Source organism: Psittacula echo (assembly GCF_963264785.1).
Source record: "Psittacula echo genome assembly, chromosome: 1".
NCBI classification, from domain to species: domain Eukaryota; kingdom Metazoa; phylum Chordata; class Aves; order Psittaciformes; family Psittacidae; genus Psittacula; species Psittacula echo.
This window is the reverse complement of record NC_137735.1, coordinates 155,665,788-155,682,403: the sequence shown is the minus strand read 5'-3', so window position 1 is coordinate 155,682,403 and position 16,616 is coordinate 155,665,788. Positions and strand designations below refer to the sequence as shown.

The 16,616-nt window shown below is 37.1% G+C and overlaps 1 protein-coding gene across 1 annotated transcript in view; it reads left to right on the top strand.

Moving 5' to 3' along the window:
• The window catches only part of CNTN1 (contactin 1), a gene marked incomplete at both ends in the record, with an annotated part of 137,298 nt that overhangs the window by 58,772 nt on the left and 61,910 nt on the right, over positions 1 to 16,616 (top strand). The window contains 6 exon segments of the mRNA XM_080631191.1: positions 7,148 to 7,277; positions 9,987 to 10,159; positions 13,594 to 13,689; positions 14,709 to 14,915; positions 16,170 to 16,266; positions 16,421 to 16,602. Coding sequence (XP_080487317.1) covers positions 7,148 to 7,277; positions 9,987 to 10,159; positions 13,594 to 13,689; positions 14,709 to 14,915; positions 16,170 to 16,266; positions 16,421 to 16,602 — 885 coding nt within the window.

Genomic DNA, 16,616 nt, shown 5'->3' with positions numbered 1-16,616 from the left:
TGAAACTTAGAATTTGAGTAAATGGGGACATAAATTGCTGTTAGTGTTCCTGTTGTTGCTAGCGAGGGTGTTACAGCTACCTCAGAAGGTTCAGCTCCAGGAGGAGGTTTTGATTCTAAGTTCATTGCCAGGAGCAGGCTTTGGCTAGAGGGTTCAGCTGAGAGACTACAGGTCATGTTGCACAGGTACAGGCAAGTAAATCCATACTCTCTTATGGGAAGATTTATCACACTTTATTTTAACTACCTGAATGTAAGGTCTGTGATGCAGCTGTCTCTGTGGTTGATGAAGAGAGAATGGAATATCCAAATTACTTGGTGGAAATGCTTGTCTGACCCCTCTAAAGAAAGCCATATAAGTAGTTTGGACAAAATCCCTAAGTTTTAAAATTACGTGGGATAAATCCTACGCTTTATGTCAAGAGTCTTACTTCAAATTTATTACAGTAGACTAGAAAGTAGTCATAGGAGAAAGAAAGAAGAAAGAAGGAGTTACTATTTTTGTCAAAAATTCATTTATTGAACTTCTCTCTGTCATTTCATTAAGGTTTGAGATGCTGCAGTACTGCAAAATCTAATTATCTATAAGACAAACCTTCAACAGCATTTTGTGTTCCATGATTTGCCACACACAAAACAACCCCTAGAAACATCCACAGTATGTTTGCACATCTCTGTAGCTGAGAATGAGTAAGACAAAAATAAACAATTAGGTTTTATTTAACTTTCTATATTGGAAAAATAGTCCGAAGAACTGTTGCTTTTCTCCTATGAACTAAAAACAATAAATCACAGTAGACTTTATTAATCTACGTATTTTTAACTTCCCTTTCTGGTTCTGATCACACACAGAGCAGTGCCTACGATTATAAGGAGGTTCACTTCATGACATTATCCTTCATCTATGAGTAAAATCGATTTTCAAAATTAACTAGATGCATGTAAGGTCTGAATTAGATAATAGTAGAATAAATTGACTTGTCTGAAAGTGATTTGGATGACTGGTATTAAAAGAAGCAAACCAACCCTGCTGTCTCTCAACAGAGGAATTTTTTTGCTCAGCACTATAACCCACTGAAATTGATGTTTTGAGTTCAATATCTTATGCTGTCTGTGGCAGTAACAGGTTGGCATAGTCGCTTAATACTGTATAGGATGTAAATATTATATTTATGTTTATGACTTCCATTGCGTATGAAAAGCAAGACGAGTGGTTGTGTGCAAATGCCCTTGGTGCAGTTTTCTCCTCATTATTTCTTACTAATACAAGGAAAGAACCAAGTGATCAGTAAACTCAGATCTAATGTGAGACCTTTTATTAAAATTAGAAAGTTCAATAAAAAGGTCCAAATGCTGAAGATCTTTAGATTTTAAAATTTAGATGTTAAAAAGAAAACTCTTGTAATGGGAATCATTGTTATAGATTGGAATAGATTTGCTCAAATAATTGGAATAGATTTGCTAAAATAAATTATGAAGTTTTACTTATTGGAGGGGTTTTAGAATCAGTCTGAAAGATACCTTTTGAGATGATTCGATGTGGTAGATCTAGTAGGATCTACTAAGATTAGGTAGGGAGAATTACCAGGTAGTCAGTCACTCTTTTTTAGTGATTTTTACTGATAAGAAACTCAGCAGGTCATTTGCTGTACTTAAAATGAATTAAATCAAAAGGAATTTAAATCAGAAGTGAAAAAATGGAAGGCACATTGCCCTGAATATTAGGAGTACAGGTCTTGGACAGGCTGGGACCTGGACATGAAAAATCTAGATAATTATCAATCTGACAAAAACGTGTTGTCACAGTTGGGGATAATGCCAAAACAAGGAAAAGCAGTGGGTAAGGAATTTTCTGAACAACTAATAAAATCAGACAGATATTAAAAAAACACAGTGTTTGCTCAGAACAGGGTTTTTCAAGCATTGTTTAACTAGGCTGGGTAGGAAAGTTGGGAAGAGTGAAGAAGCTGAGGCCTGCTTGTGTATGTTTGTGTGCAGGTGAGCCCTGTTCACCCTTTCCTAGATAGTGAATTCCTAGAATTTCCTTCAGTTTTCCCCTAAGACTGTCCACATTTCTGCCCAAAAATCATACCTGTGTGATGATGTCTGCATTGGAGAGTATTTTTCTGGCACCATGTGAATTTTCCTTTTTCTCTGTTTCAGTTCCTGTGATTCCCCGACCAGCTGAATCCCAAGCAGTTTTCTAGTTATGCCATCTCCTTTATGTAGATATATCTATTTTTTTGTCATGATTATGTCAAAGCAGCCCAAGATCACTTTCCCATTCCCACAAGATAGTCATAGACCTAGCACCTGCATTCGGTCTTCTTCATAGTATCCCAAGCTTCATCCCTGGGATGTTCTTGCCACATATTTTCTTCTATCCTCAAAGCCCAAACTGACCAAGTGACAGTACTCGCCCCACCTTTACTCAACCTTCTTGTCTGCAGTGAGCCAACGTAAAGGACATATAAGGAGATCTCCTAATATCATGAACTGAATGAATCATTTTCCTAAATGTGTTTTTAATGAAGACCTGTAAGCTAATCTGGAAGGTTACAGAATTAATGTAGGGTATTTTTAATTGCAATAACTGCATTTGATTTTAACAAATCAGTCCTTTCCCTTCTTCCTGCCGATGTTATGGTGACTTATAACCAGGGCAGCTATGCTCAAGTCAGTCAGTTTTTAAAAATCAAGTCAGAATTTGTCTGCTATGTTGTTAAATGTATGCCAGATTTGTACCTGATATGAGTAATTTAGTATCACTGTAGTTAGAACAATATATAGAATTAACAAATTTATATAGAATTATATTATGGAAATAAATACTGAACTAAAGATATATGCTCTCTAACAACAGCGGACAGTGATTAGGCTTTTGGAAATAAGATACAAGAAGTGGACCTGTATGATGGCTATGTTGAAAAGTTTTGCATTACCTTTATAGATAAACATAATTTCCTTATCAAAGATGAGAAGGATGTGATAGGGAGAACCAGGAGCAGGGTGCATAGAGGATGCAAGGCCATTTGAATGGGCAGATGGTTTGGACATGGAAGGATATGAGGTGACAGGACATCTACAGATGATTGATACAAGGATGACTGGCTATTGATTTGTTTTTAATTACAGGGGGTGGGGGGATTAAGACATAAGTGATGCAACAGGACTGTATATGGGCTGGAAGACCTCTTTGTCTCAGTGTTCTACATTAGTGTATACCATGCAAAATTAAATAGTTTGAAAACTAGTTAGTTTTTTAAAAAAATATGTTTATATAGAAAATGTCACATTTCCTGAATTAAATACATACAGAATCAAGATACACTGATTAATCCTTTTTATTGTGCCTTCCTTTTTCCTCTTCTCCTGGAGTTTGTTGAGATGACTTGAAAAGAACTGCCTCAGGTGGTTTCTGATTGTTATTTTCAGACATACTTTTGGTATCTTTTCTCTGAATGTGTTGGGTATTTTATATTATGATCTCTCACAGGCTTGTGCAGGGACATAAAGGTGCATTAATATAATTTTGTAGCTCATCTGTAAGTAGTAGCAAGGCTTTCAGATATGTATCTTAGGCAGTAGTTCTTTCAGATGGTTCAGTTAATAAGACAACATTTTTCTGCACAAAAGGTGGAAGCCTATAGCCCTGCCACTATTCCACCCTTTGCACTGGCACAGCTCTTCATCAGTGAACAAAATAACTTCACAAAACTGGCAGAAAACTAACCGAGAAAAATAGAATTGAATAAATTTCCACTCTCTTTAGCTTTATCAGCTACCTAAGAAGTCAGACAAGCAAGAGAGGTGTTGCAGGAATGTCCAGAGGGAAAATGACACTGCCCATCTGGAAGGTGTTGCCTGGAGAAGGGATGACAAGGCCACCTTCCAGCAGAGATGGTTCTTATACAGGATCCATGACCTTGTCAGCTGTGTAGAGATTTTATTAACCTTTGTGGAAACTTCCTAATACATTTTGACACTGCTGAGAAGTCTGAGCCTTGCTTGCAGAATTTACTGACGAATGCCTCAAATACTCAGAATTAGGTGAGAGCCTTTACTCCAAGTCAAAATGTAAACCACAAGAAATGTACACAGAAAATAGGTCAGTAACAGTATTTGATAGGTCAGGTAGTTCATCGTTTTGCCTAAAGCATGACCAGAACAAATGAAACATGCTTTTCTTCTCATCCTTAGTTTACCTAATGCGTTCATTTCCTTCTTTCTTGTCCAACTTATTTCTCCCCTTTTTCTTGTAGGCACAAATACAATAAGCTGATCTTTTTCCTTGCACTCAGTCTGCCCTTCTCTGTCTCTAATTTTCCTCACATAGACATGGTACTTCACTTAAAGTGTGAACTTTCTTGTTGATCCTTTCAAAAACCCTTTCTCTTCACATTTCTCCTCCTTACTGTTTCATATCACTGGTCCACACTCACCTTACATCTGAGAATGAAAGATTTATCAGTTGCCACACCTGACATTCAGTCTGTGTATCTTTTTCTGCTCTGCCAGGCATCTGAAACCGGATTCATAATAGATTGCAGCAGAAGTGCCATTCTAAAGAGTATTTGATAGGTGTGAGAAACAGACATTCACTCAGTATACTTAATAGTGCTGGCAGCATTAAAAATTTATGCCATTAAATGTCTAAGTGGTCTATAATATCATTTGAGTCCTAAGGTGGAAAGAGTCAGCTGTACAGGGTATGGTTATTTGCTTCTAGGGCCATTGTTATTCTGTATTCATGCTTTAAAATTGCAAAGAAAGCGCTATCAGGTTTGTGGCTCAGTCATTCCAGTCTCCAAGCAAATACGTGGTTCTTGCCTTTTCAGGCTGAAGGTACTTTTGATCTAGCAATATGTAGATTTTTACATCATATTGTGCTTTAATACATGAAAGAAAGAAAACCATTTTTCAAAACCTCTTCTTTTCTTTCTTGTGGCCTTCTTTCGCTTCTTTGAAAGACTTCTCATTACATGAGTTAGTTCTTTAAAATGAAGTTGCCTGACCATACGTGTAGCAGCATAACAGTGTCTTCTTGACCTGCTCCTGCCCTCAAGGCATAAGCTGATTTTTTTTTCCCCAAACTTGAACTGGAAAGGAAACTTACTTTTTATCTGTAACTAGTCTTCTGCTGGTGCTGTAATCCAGTGTCTATCTATGAATATGGAATTAAGGAACAATAAAAAAGATAGCTGTGAAAGGATTGTTTTCTGTATATATGATATTTTAACATTGACAATTTGCATTCTTTAGTTATATAGATAGATTCTTTCTTCTCTTTTAGGTTTTCTAAAAACTGTGTAATTTAGAGTGTTTTATAACCAAAGACAAGGCTTTTAACGGGATAGTACAAAATCATAATTAGGGTTAAGGACATGAATATTTTGCATTGCCATTTTATCCCTTGATCTGTGAAGGTTTTTTAAATGTAGCATTAGAAGACATGTTGTGGGTTTTATAGGCAGCACAGATACTATTGTGAAATGTTAGGATTTTTCTGTCCTAAACTGTTGCTTTGGGAAATTTTTAAGATAAAATGATTCAGCCATCTCTGAAGAGATTGGGAAATTTGTTTGGTTTGTTTTTTTTCCCTCATATTATAAAGTCATTTTCCTTGTATTAGAAGGTCACTTCTGGCATCTCTAGAATTTGGAGCAAGGCTCTGAACTTGACTGGAAATGAACTTGGTAGCAATCATGTACTAGTTTGCTTTTCCCATGACTTTGCTTACAAGTGTCCATACTGTTAGTTCAGTCTCAGAGACTTGTGAGAACTAGACAGCTGTGTTGTCCGAAAATTTTACCTCCTCGCTGTGCCATTCTATACCTGGAATGGACATTTGCCATTTTCACAGGAAAAAAAAAAACAGTTACATCCTGGGTTTACTGAGCAGGATTTTCCCAGAGCATTCCACTATTGCTCCTAGTCTTGCTTTTACAGATGCCAGAGAGCAATCTTGCATGTTTGGAGGAGATCATACAATGGTTTGGGTTAGAAGGGAACTTAAATCATCTAGTTCCAGCCCCAGCAAATAAGGAAGAAGGGAATGCAGCAGGAGTGGCCAGAGCCCAAGACCTTTGCAGTAGCATCAGCAAATGGAGGATAAGGATGAAAAAAAAATAGGTTGTTGACAAAACTGTTTGACATTTATTCACCTTTAAGTGCTTAAATTTAAAAAAAATTATTTTCAATGTGACATTTTTTATTTTATTTTGAAGGGGAGAAAGTGAACATATACTTATTAGTGTATATAAATATATAAAGGAGGAGTGTCACGAGGATGGAGCCAGGCTCTTCTCAGTGGCAAACAATGATAGGACAAGGGGTAATGGGTATAAACTGGAACACAAGAGGTTCCACTTAAACTTGAGAAGAAACTTCTTCTCAGTGAGGGTGACAGAACACTGGAACAGGCTGCCCAGGGAGGTTGTGGAGTCTCCTTCTCTGGAGACATTCAAACCCGGCCTGGACACATTCCTGTGTAACCTTATCTAGGTGTTCCTGCTCTGGCAGGGGGATTGGACTAGATGATCTTTTGAGGTCCCTTCCAATCTCTATCATACTGTGATACTGTGATATACATATACCTGAGCTTGAAAGGGAAGATAGAAGTATGTTCTTGACACAATGTAATTCTCAGCTTTGATCGCCAACATAAGGGGGTTTTGTCTGGTGCAGTAAAGATTCCGAATATGCAAAAAACCACTAGACCCCATTAGGATATAGATAAGGAACACCTAATATTTGGATAGTTGTTTTGGATCTGGACCTGTTTGATGAGAATTTGTTGGCCTCTGAAATAAGTTGGTCTTACTGCATTTCTAAAGGGCATAACTTCAATTCATAATTATCTCAACCACATTTGGCATAATGATAATTAAATAATAGTGGAGAAGGCACAGGAATATAGTTTGAGTTACTTTAGTTCTCAGAAGGGAGGTATGAAGCAGGAGGCAGCAAAGGAAGGCCAGTACGTCTGCTATCCTTACTGCTCTGGTTTTCTTGATGCATATAGAACTTGATTTTGGGGTAATCAATATTTAACCTTATAATTTTGAATGTGGAAGGTGTGATGTAATTTCATCTTCAGGTTGACTACTAATTAAAAAGCGATTAATTTCAATCTGCCAATTTTTCAGAGGAAGGAAACAAAGGCTATGGACCTGTTTTTGAGGAGCAACCCATTGATACCATCTATCCAGAAGAATCTTCAGATGGACAAGTTTCAATGAACTGCCGAGCTCGAGCAATTCCTTTTCCTACTTACAGGTAACCTCTCTTGTTCTGATTTTCAGGTCTTACGTATTTTACTAAGTGAAGGTTTCAATTATGAAATGATTGGCTGTCTTAACAGGTTACAAAAGGATTGCAAAAGGATTACAAATGCTACATGACACAGAGTCTTCAAGGCAGGGAAAAATGGGGAGATTTACAATTTCTGAGTAAGAACCAACCTTGATTCAGTTTGCCCAAATGTCTAGTCAGTATTGAAGATAGTATGTTCCTTTGGTGTTAGATGTTTTCAGCTTTTGAAAGGAATACTGATCCAGATGCAAACAAAAAAAAAATTATCTTTAAAAAATAATTAAGAGAACATGTTTCTAGGTAAGGATGACAGACTTTTTAAGTCCTTGTTCTTCTTAATTCAAAACAGCTTTTTTTTTGTTGTATTTTACTCTTAAAGAAGAATGACTGGCTGTTGAACCTGGATATTCTACATCCTATGTTGCTTTTGCATCCACTGTATTTTAGAGAGATGCTCAATAATGTGTCAGCTGTGCTACTGAAGACATTAAAAACTTTATTCTGGAAATACTTTTTAACTAGTTTAGTAGGGATTCACACGTGACCTCTTTCGCAATATTTCTGGTCATGTTATTAGCAGAGCAATTCTGCTTTAGTGTGTGACCTCTGGGTATCCATATGAGTTTGTCAGCCGTTATCTGCTCATTCTGTACAGGAAAATATCCTTAAGATTGTCACTATTAAGCCCATGACTAATTTACAACTAGTCATGGGCAGAAGACTGTTGTCATCATAGTAAGGGTCAGATACAATTTCTTGCCAGTAAGAGTTCAATTTAATTAAATTGTTCTCTGATCCTATGATCCGCCTCCAGTACTCACTTAGGTGTTTTCCTAGACTCTGGCTTCTAAGACAGAACAAGCAATTGAGTCTGTTTGCCATTCTTTTAAATGTGTTTAAAATTTTCATTACCTTTTTCTTTAAATATGCTTACAGGTTGTCTACATGTACAGACCCACCTGTGAAGGATTTCAGGGAGAACTACAATACCTCTTTTAGATATGATCCCTGTCTCTAGTATATTTACAAGTTTTTCTATACTGCGTTTTGCTGTCGCACTTGTTTGCTCTCCCTATGCTTAGAGAGAACTGGAAGTGCAGAGTGATCAAATAGATACACATAGATTCGGTACCCTTCTGATACTCTTCCCCGTCACTTCTAGTCTTTCCAGAGACTTCCCCACCTTGTCTGCAAGACTATGTAAACATGCCATCTCTAGAGCGATCATGGGCTGCACATAAATTTTAGCATTCTTCGTATCTGTTATGGGCTCTGCAAAATCTGAACTAGCAAAGTAACTCTGGAAGAATTGCCTTGCACCTCCAGAGCTCTTCTTATTTCCTCACATTGTTATTTTAGTCTACCTCAACATGATATTTTCATTTCTCAGCCTGCCAACCGCTCATGAGCCAAGATTCTCCTGAGGTAGATAAGTCCTTCCTGCCACATTCTCATTGCAGCATAAGCTGTTCCTTTGACAGTTATTCCTGGGTATTTCCAAACAGAGGATTTATTATTTGTAACACAGACATGCAGTATGTCTCATGGGACTGAAGTGATGCGTCTAAAATCTTGTAAAACCCAAATGCTGTTTATTGCATCTTGAAAATCCTGCCATTCCATTATTATTTTTTTATTTATTTTTTGTTAATATCACCTTTATTATTGTTTCTTTCTTTCACAATTGCAATTTCAGTTTCCAAATGGGTATTCTATATATTTCAGTACATCTTTGATGAGGAAGGAAGACATAGGGCATGTACTCTCATTTTCAGACATTAATGCCTATCTTTACTTTGAGACAAAAAAGTATTTACACCGAAATAATTTTATGATGTTTAAACGTATTTTAAGTTGCATCTTCCTACTTGTGTTCAGGAAATGTCCAGTTTCTGTATGAGAAAGTTATGGGCTCCCCCTTGTGGACACAGTGGTAAATACAGAGCTATAGATGATGAATGCTGGTTCCCACTCCATGTATTTTAAGTTTTTTTAAATCAGTAAAGGCCAGACCTAGGCGACCGAATTTCCCTCCTAGTTTCTGAAGTACAAGTTACAGAAACTCAGGAAACTGTCTGTGGGGTTTTACAGTAATCAAGGTGAGAGTGTCCAGCAATTTTCTGAATGTAGGAAGTAGGTCTTGAATCAGGCATTCCACTGTTTCTGCTCTGACTTCACTGGCATGTTAGGCTGTATGAAATATTTTCATCCCCTACAGCAAGTTTTCAAAAGGCTCTTAAAAATTTCACTACTCCATACTTTAAAGATGCAGAGGGAGTATTTTCTTAGCTAATTTGGCCTTAGATAACTATTTGATGATATGTTTGCAATCCAATACTTGATCGCTGCCAAGCTCATTCACAGCCCGCTCAAGCATCTTTTGCTGCATGGCCATCAATCAGGTTTTAACCTATGTCACATTTCTGAGAAGGCTAATGCAGTCTGAGACTGTTTCTGAGAAGGCTAATGCAGTCTGAGACTGTTATATTTAAAAAATCTATGGAGTTTAAATCTGTGGCTCTTGCTGAAGAAAAACATAAAACATATATAGAAGTATATCCGTACCTTCCTATATAGTTTATCATAATCCATGAGTTATTTTTCAAATCATATTTCTTACCAGGTTTGGGTTTTGGGGCCAAACCTTACATCTGGCTTTTCTTTTTTTAACAGGTGGAAACTCAACAACTGGGACATTGATTTAACAAAGGATCGCTACAGTATGGTGGGAGGCAGACTTATTATCAGTAATCCAGAGAAATCAAGGGATGCTGGAAAATATGTCTGTGTAGTATCTAATATCTTTGGAACCGTCAGAAGCAGTGAAGCCACTTTGAGTTTTGGATGTAAGTTGATGTTCATGTCAAAGCATAGAAGCTGCATTGTCTTCTGCTAACATATGCTATTGTTGCATTACTCTGTAAAAACGATACGTTAAGTGGCTTAGTCTGCAGAGATCTACACATAATAAGTTTTGTAAGCATTTCTATTTTTTAGCATTCAGCTGACACATTATCCTTCTCAATGAGTTATTGTTAAATTATTAATTGAAGTGACATATGGAACCAGATCTTGAGATAATAATGTCCAGACTCTTTTTAGATATGGTAGGAACTGAGGAGAAGTAGTCACAGAGGAAAGATGCAAGTGGGGATATATGATGATGAGGTGCTGCTGCAGTGCAAACACAACCAAGATGCTTGCAGGAGGAAGGCATGACACTTGCTAGTAAAACATGCTCCTCGACTCTTAAGCTGTGATGAAGACCCGGCTGGGGGACATTTCTGTCAGCTTCTGACAATCATGAGCCAGCCTTGTGAATGCATGCATATGCGCAGACCTGCACTGTCAACAAATACATGAATTGTAAAAAACTGATGTACTACAAGAAGAGTAATGTAAAATTTTGCTGACTGAGCACAGTGTTTGGGATTTTTATTTTATTTTGCCTTAAGATGCTTTTTTTCCTCAATGTATTTTTTCATCAGAGAACAAAAATAGGAATCCACAAAAAAATTAATCCTCTCTTACCAGTGACCGTTCACACAGGCCTCTGTGCATTTTAATGCTGAGAACATCTGAGAACACTGTCTTTAGCAGAGCTGGATCTTTTTAGATCCAGTGCTTTAAAACCCATTAAAATCTTTTTTAACTTTTACACACATCCTCCTGAAGGAAGGAATTTTATCCTGTAGGAGTATTTTGTGGCTTTTTGGTGTGTGCTGAGCAAAATCAGAGATGATTCACTGTTCTATTTGCTGGGAAGCAGTTTCAGAATAGTCAAACACAGCAATTTCACAGCAGAGAGGCTAAAGAATGACAAGGAAGAGAAATCTGCATACTCTTTAGCTATTGCTTGTATGCTTATAGGAGTAGAGTGATTATGCTAGTTCTTTCATTCTAGCTAAAAATGGATTTCTTCCAATTAAGAGTTCATGGAATCACACATTATAATTATTATAATTATTGAGTAATAACTAAGTAGTGCTTATGAAAGAAGATATCAAGACCCAGTCAGAAACAGAGCATTTCATAAGTGGGAAAAAGGTATACAGTTTCATCTGAATAGTTCAATGACTTTTCTGTGCCTGGTATAGACTATTTTATTTCAGGACTAGCATAATGTTTTACATACACAAATTGCCTATCTGTTCCAATGTCTATAAATTTGTGGTGGCCGTCCTAAATATTTAGAAGTTATTCAAGAATACTATAAACAAAATGTCTAGACTTTAAAATAGCTAAAATAACTTTAAAGCAATGATAGGTTTTCCTTTCATCAAACACTACACCATGCATATGCAAAGCAGTATCAAATTAGAAACACATTTTTTGCTAATGATTGTAATTTTTATTTCTTCCTATTTCTGCAAGAGATTTGAGGCACTAATCTGTTCCAAAGAAAGCAAAATTGAGTAACTGTGACAAGTATATATATGATGATCAAAAGATCTGAAACAAGGAAATTGATGTTTTAGGAAGAGATCAGTCAATATTTTCAAGATACAAAGTAGTTGTGTAGTCAGGTCCATGCTGGCAAGTGGAACAGGAATATACTCAAACTACTGGAGATATTATATGAATAGAGATATTCCAATCTGTGTGAAGAGCTTCCTTGGCTTCGAGTACAAATCCTGTCTGGTCAAATAGCTAATTCTTACTGAGTCCATACGGTAAACTTAGTTTCTTTGTTATGAAAGATTACTATTCCAAATTAATTGGGAGCTAGCTGTGGAGAGCTGAATACATTCATTGCACTAAGGCACAAGATAAAAATAAATAAAATAATAATCAGAAGTCCTTAAAGAGGTCCTTAGAGTGGCCCATTACAGCACCTGCCATTTAGGCATTGATCTAGTCAGGATCCTGTCAGTCACTGGAAAGATCTGTGTTATCTACTGGTCAGTTTGAGCAGAATAACCATTAGTGTTTCAGATGCTGGAAGAGGCGTCTTTCCCTGAACATAACTCTCCTAGAGTTCTTTTCATGCATTTGACAAAACTTAATGACATTTGCTTCTTAGATTCTTGTAGCCATTCAGGTCTGACAGCTGTGGTTGGCTTTGGAGGAATCCTTCACCTGTACCATGTTTAGTAAATGTAGCAGCTGTTTCGAAGCTAAGAAACTAATTATTTTTAGATAATGCCGACTGTCTACTGGATCCATCTAACTATACATTGCATTTTATGGTAGTGAATAGTCTCTGTTTCCTTCTTAATATCTTCTACGATGCAGCTCTGTCCTGATTTTTCCTTTATTGTTTCTGGCTGGCTGCTCTTAGACTTAGGTTTTAGTTAGATTTCAGATCCAGCAATCGCAATTTAGTAGGACTGGATAGCTGCGTACCATTGAAGAAAGCTGAAGTAATCTGAATGAAGTTAGCTTGATTTCTATGGTAGAATAGTGCATTCAGAGTCTGTGCATGTGGCTGTCACGCATATATTGTTTGCACCACAGTAACATTTAAAGCAGGACTCCAGTTGTGATCTCTACAACCTTGCTGCACTTGGTGACATGGAGAAGCTTCACAAGAGAAGCTTCCCTACCTCAAGATGCAGATAGTTTAATTTCAGACTGGATACATAAAATGAGTGAAAAGAAGCAGCAAAGTGCCATTATTGACCCTGTTGCAACTGTTGTCTTATCACTGTAAATACCATTACTGTTCTCCCACAGTCTGTGGGATGATGTGTAGCTCCATGAAGCATTTGTTTCTTTATAATTTTACCCAGTCTCTACCCTGCTGCATGGAAGTTGGTTTCAAGAGGGTTGGCTAAGGTTTCTTCTGGGACCTGAGTAACTTCTGTTCCAACCTTGTAGTACAAAAGGTGTGTCTGAGGTAACTGCTTAGCAGTCCTTGGGTGCTGGGGTTATCAGAGAGGGCAGCCAGGTCATATTAGAGAAGCCATTTTAAGTTACATTAAAGGATTAAACTTGCATCTTTTGAGAAACCAATCGAAAAATAACCTAAAATTCTTTTCCTTTCTCTTATTGGGATTCCTTCTTCAAATGTAGCTCACAAGGTTACTCTTAGGGATACGATCTGCACAAGGGTGTTTTTCTGGCAATTATGATTATGATGACTAAAATACTGTAAAAAAATCATTGCACTTCATAATGACGAAGTTAAAATGAGCAAAACTGGTATTACGGGTCCACAGATATCTATCTACCATATATTGTTGTTTTTCTGTGTTAATGTCTACAGGTCTGAAAATAATAATAAAGAAAAATTCTTGTAAAAACCCCGGTTTTCCTCCCCCATTCTTTTTTAAACTAGATCTGGATCCCTTTCCACCTGAGGAACGCTATGAGGTTAAAGTGCGAGAAGGTGTTGGAGTAGTGCTTCTTTGTGAGCCTCCTTACCACTACCCAGGTAATTCAGCATAAAGTGCTTCATTTTCAACTGCTTAAGAGTAGAAAAGAAATAAATATTTATTTTTGAAAGTTTCTTTTAATTTTACTTAAGCAGTAACTTTCATGCAGCTTGAGAATCACTGTTTAGGTTAGGTTTCCATTTTGTATATATGCCTATAGTTGACTATATATAAAGGATATTATTCAATTTGCAAATAGGTTTTGATACCTAAATTACTCAGGCTAATCTGGATAATGGAGAGGAGACTTGTTCTACCGTTCAAAAGACCTGAGTACATGTCACTGTATCATTCTGTCATCCCAGACTTTCTGCTGGCCTTGGGCAAGACCCAGTTTCATTCCACCTAATGAAATCACCTCAACAGAAATGATCATGGGCACTGGCTAAAGTCATGGAACAGTAGTAGGCATCAGATGAGATTATTTATGCTCTGGAAGTGCCTTTATCTCATCATTAGCTATTGAAGAGTTCTGCAGGTATTATGCCCATAAACTCAAGTATCTGCAGTTCCATTCAGAGGGCTGAATTCAGGTGTTAGCATCTCTTTTATCTTGTAAAATGGGATAATGTTTTAGTTTTCATACTCTGTGTCTAAGTATTGTGAGGAATTAAAGAACTGAGATATACTGCTAGTTAAAATAGTCTAAGGTTTTGTCTAAATTGCAAGGCTGATAAGGGCTTCCCAGCTTCTCAGTTGTGTGAGGTAAAGATCTAGCTGCCCATCTCCTCCCACTCCACTCCAGCTCCTATGGGTAGACTGTGCCCAACGGGAGCTTCACACACTGTAACTGGGTACTCAGTAATCTGCACCCATGGCAGCAGTACTCGTGTTCAGTGTAGACAGCTGGCTAATGAGACATGCATATTATATTCTCTCCCACATAACTGCCTCTCCCAAAGGAAAGATCTATAAGCTAGATATCAGAGTGAAGTAATTTATATTCAGACAGGATTCCATGGGTTAAGTAGTTGATAGTATTGGTTTTTAATATTGACTAGAAAATATTTTTCTCCAGATGACCTCAGTTATCGGTGGCTTCTAAACGAGTTCCCAGTATTCATTGCTTTGGACAAACGACGATTTGTGTCACAGACGAATGGCAATCTCTACATTGCGAATGTAGAAGCATCAGATAAGGGCAATTATTCGTGTTTTGTGTCCAGCCCATCAATAACAAAGAGTGTATTCAGCAAATTTATTCCACTTATCCCCCAGTCTGATCGTAAGTCTCTATTGGAAAAAGTGTTCAAAATGTTTGTGGTTTAATTTTGCTTGTTCATAAGTACTTTCAGCTCTGTGAGGAGAAGTACGTGGCAAGTTATAATGACTACTGTGCAATGTTATTTAGTTTTCCAGGTATAGAAGTTAAAAACATTCCCATCCACAGTGAAATCTCGGTGAAGGAAATCCCTCTGAATTCATTTACAAATTTCCTTTCATACTATCGAGAACAGAGTTCTCATCCCCAGAGACACCATCTCTTTTGTGTGATAAGCCCCTATACTCATCCCAAAACCTTTAATATTTTTTCTGACCTTGTCATTGGTTCTAAGTGATATTACTATAAAACAGAAACTTCATGTAAAAGTTAATGGACAGCTTCAGGAATTAATTTTTTCCCAGTAAGTCCCCCATGAAAATGGAAAATCCTTTTCCCCTGCTGAAATTTCCTATCCAATGGTGGCCTAAAAGCTTTGTGTCTCATGGCCAATCCCCTAAGACACCTACGTGGCTTTGTGTTACTAGATGATTCTCTGCTATTTCTTCATGAAAACTGCATATTTTCCAAATGGTAACCAGGTTTCCTTTTGCCACTTCAGACTGTCAGTTACTAGAATCTCATAAGCTACTCATCAAGATTTCAGTGACCCTTTTATCTGTTAAACTTTCCGTATTCCACTGAAGAACTGTAATTGAATTTGAGTAATTACAAATCAGTGATCTTTGTCCAAATTTTCCGTGGCCAATACTCATACAGAGATCTTCATCTAGAACTGCAAGAGGAGTCCTACAGAGATCATCAGTAGGTAGATTTGATTACATTTACATCCCTGTGCCCTCATTAAGATGTAGATTTGCTGGCTCTAATTGCTTCATACCCTTACTAGGATAATAATATTAAATTCATAATAATTCAGAATGTTCCATTCTGTAAAAGAATCTGTGGAAAAAAGAGACTCAGGCTTTTGTCTACCCACATGCACAATACATCATCACACTTCAAATGCAAGTAAATGCATTTGTACTGTAAAAATGCATTGTACTGTAAAAAATATTAGGCATTACCATCCAGAGAAAGATAACTAGTTGTTGAGAAAAATAATTCTGCATTGTTATTAAAATTTCAGTGCTACATCAGACCTCATGAACAGTCAAGCCCCATGTAAATGATTTTGTCTGGAATTTTATGAACATTTTTCTTGAGCTGTATTCTTTTCTGATGTGCTTTTCCTGAAAATCTCTTTTTTCATCTTAGGTGCTAAAGTATATCCTGCTGATATCAAAGTTAAGTTCAAGGACACGTATGCTCTCCTAGGGCAAAATGTGACGCTGGAGTGTTTTGCTCTTGGGAAGTAAGTGTATTTTAAAGTTATTGTACAGCAGTATTTGCTTTCATATTTCAGGGAATGAAAAGACATGTTTCATCATCAAACGCTGTTTTGTAGTCTGCAATTTAACAGCCAGTGCTTGAACATGCTGATTTGTACTTTACTGTACCTTTTCAAGTCCGGTTCCTGAACTCAGATGGAGTAAATACCTTGAACCCATGCCAGCCACTGCTGAGATAAGCATGTCTGGTGCAGTTCTTAAGATCTTTAATATTCAGTATGAAGATGAAGGACTTTATGAGTGTGAAGCTGAAAACTATAAGGGAAAAGATAAACATCAAGCAAGAGTCTATGTACAAGGTAAGTAAAACACT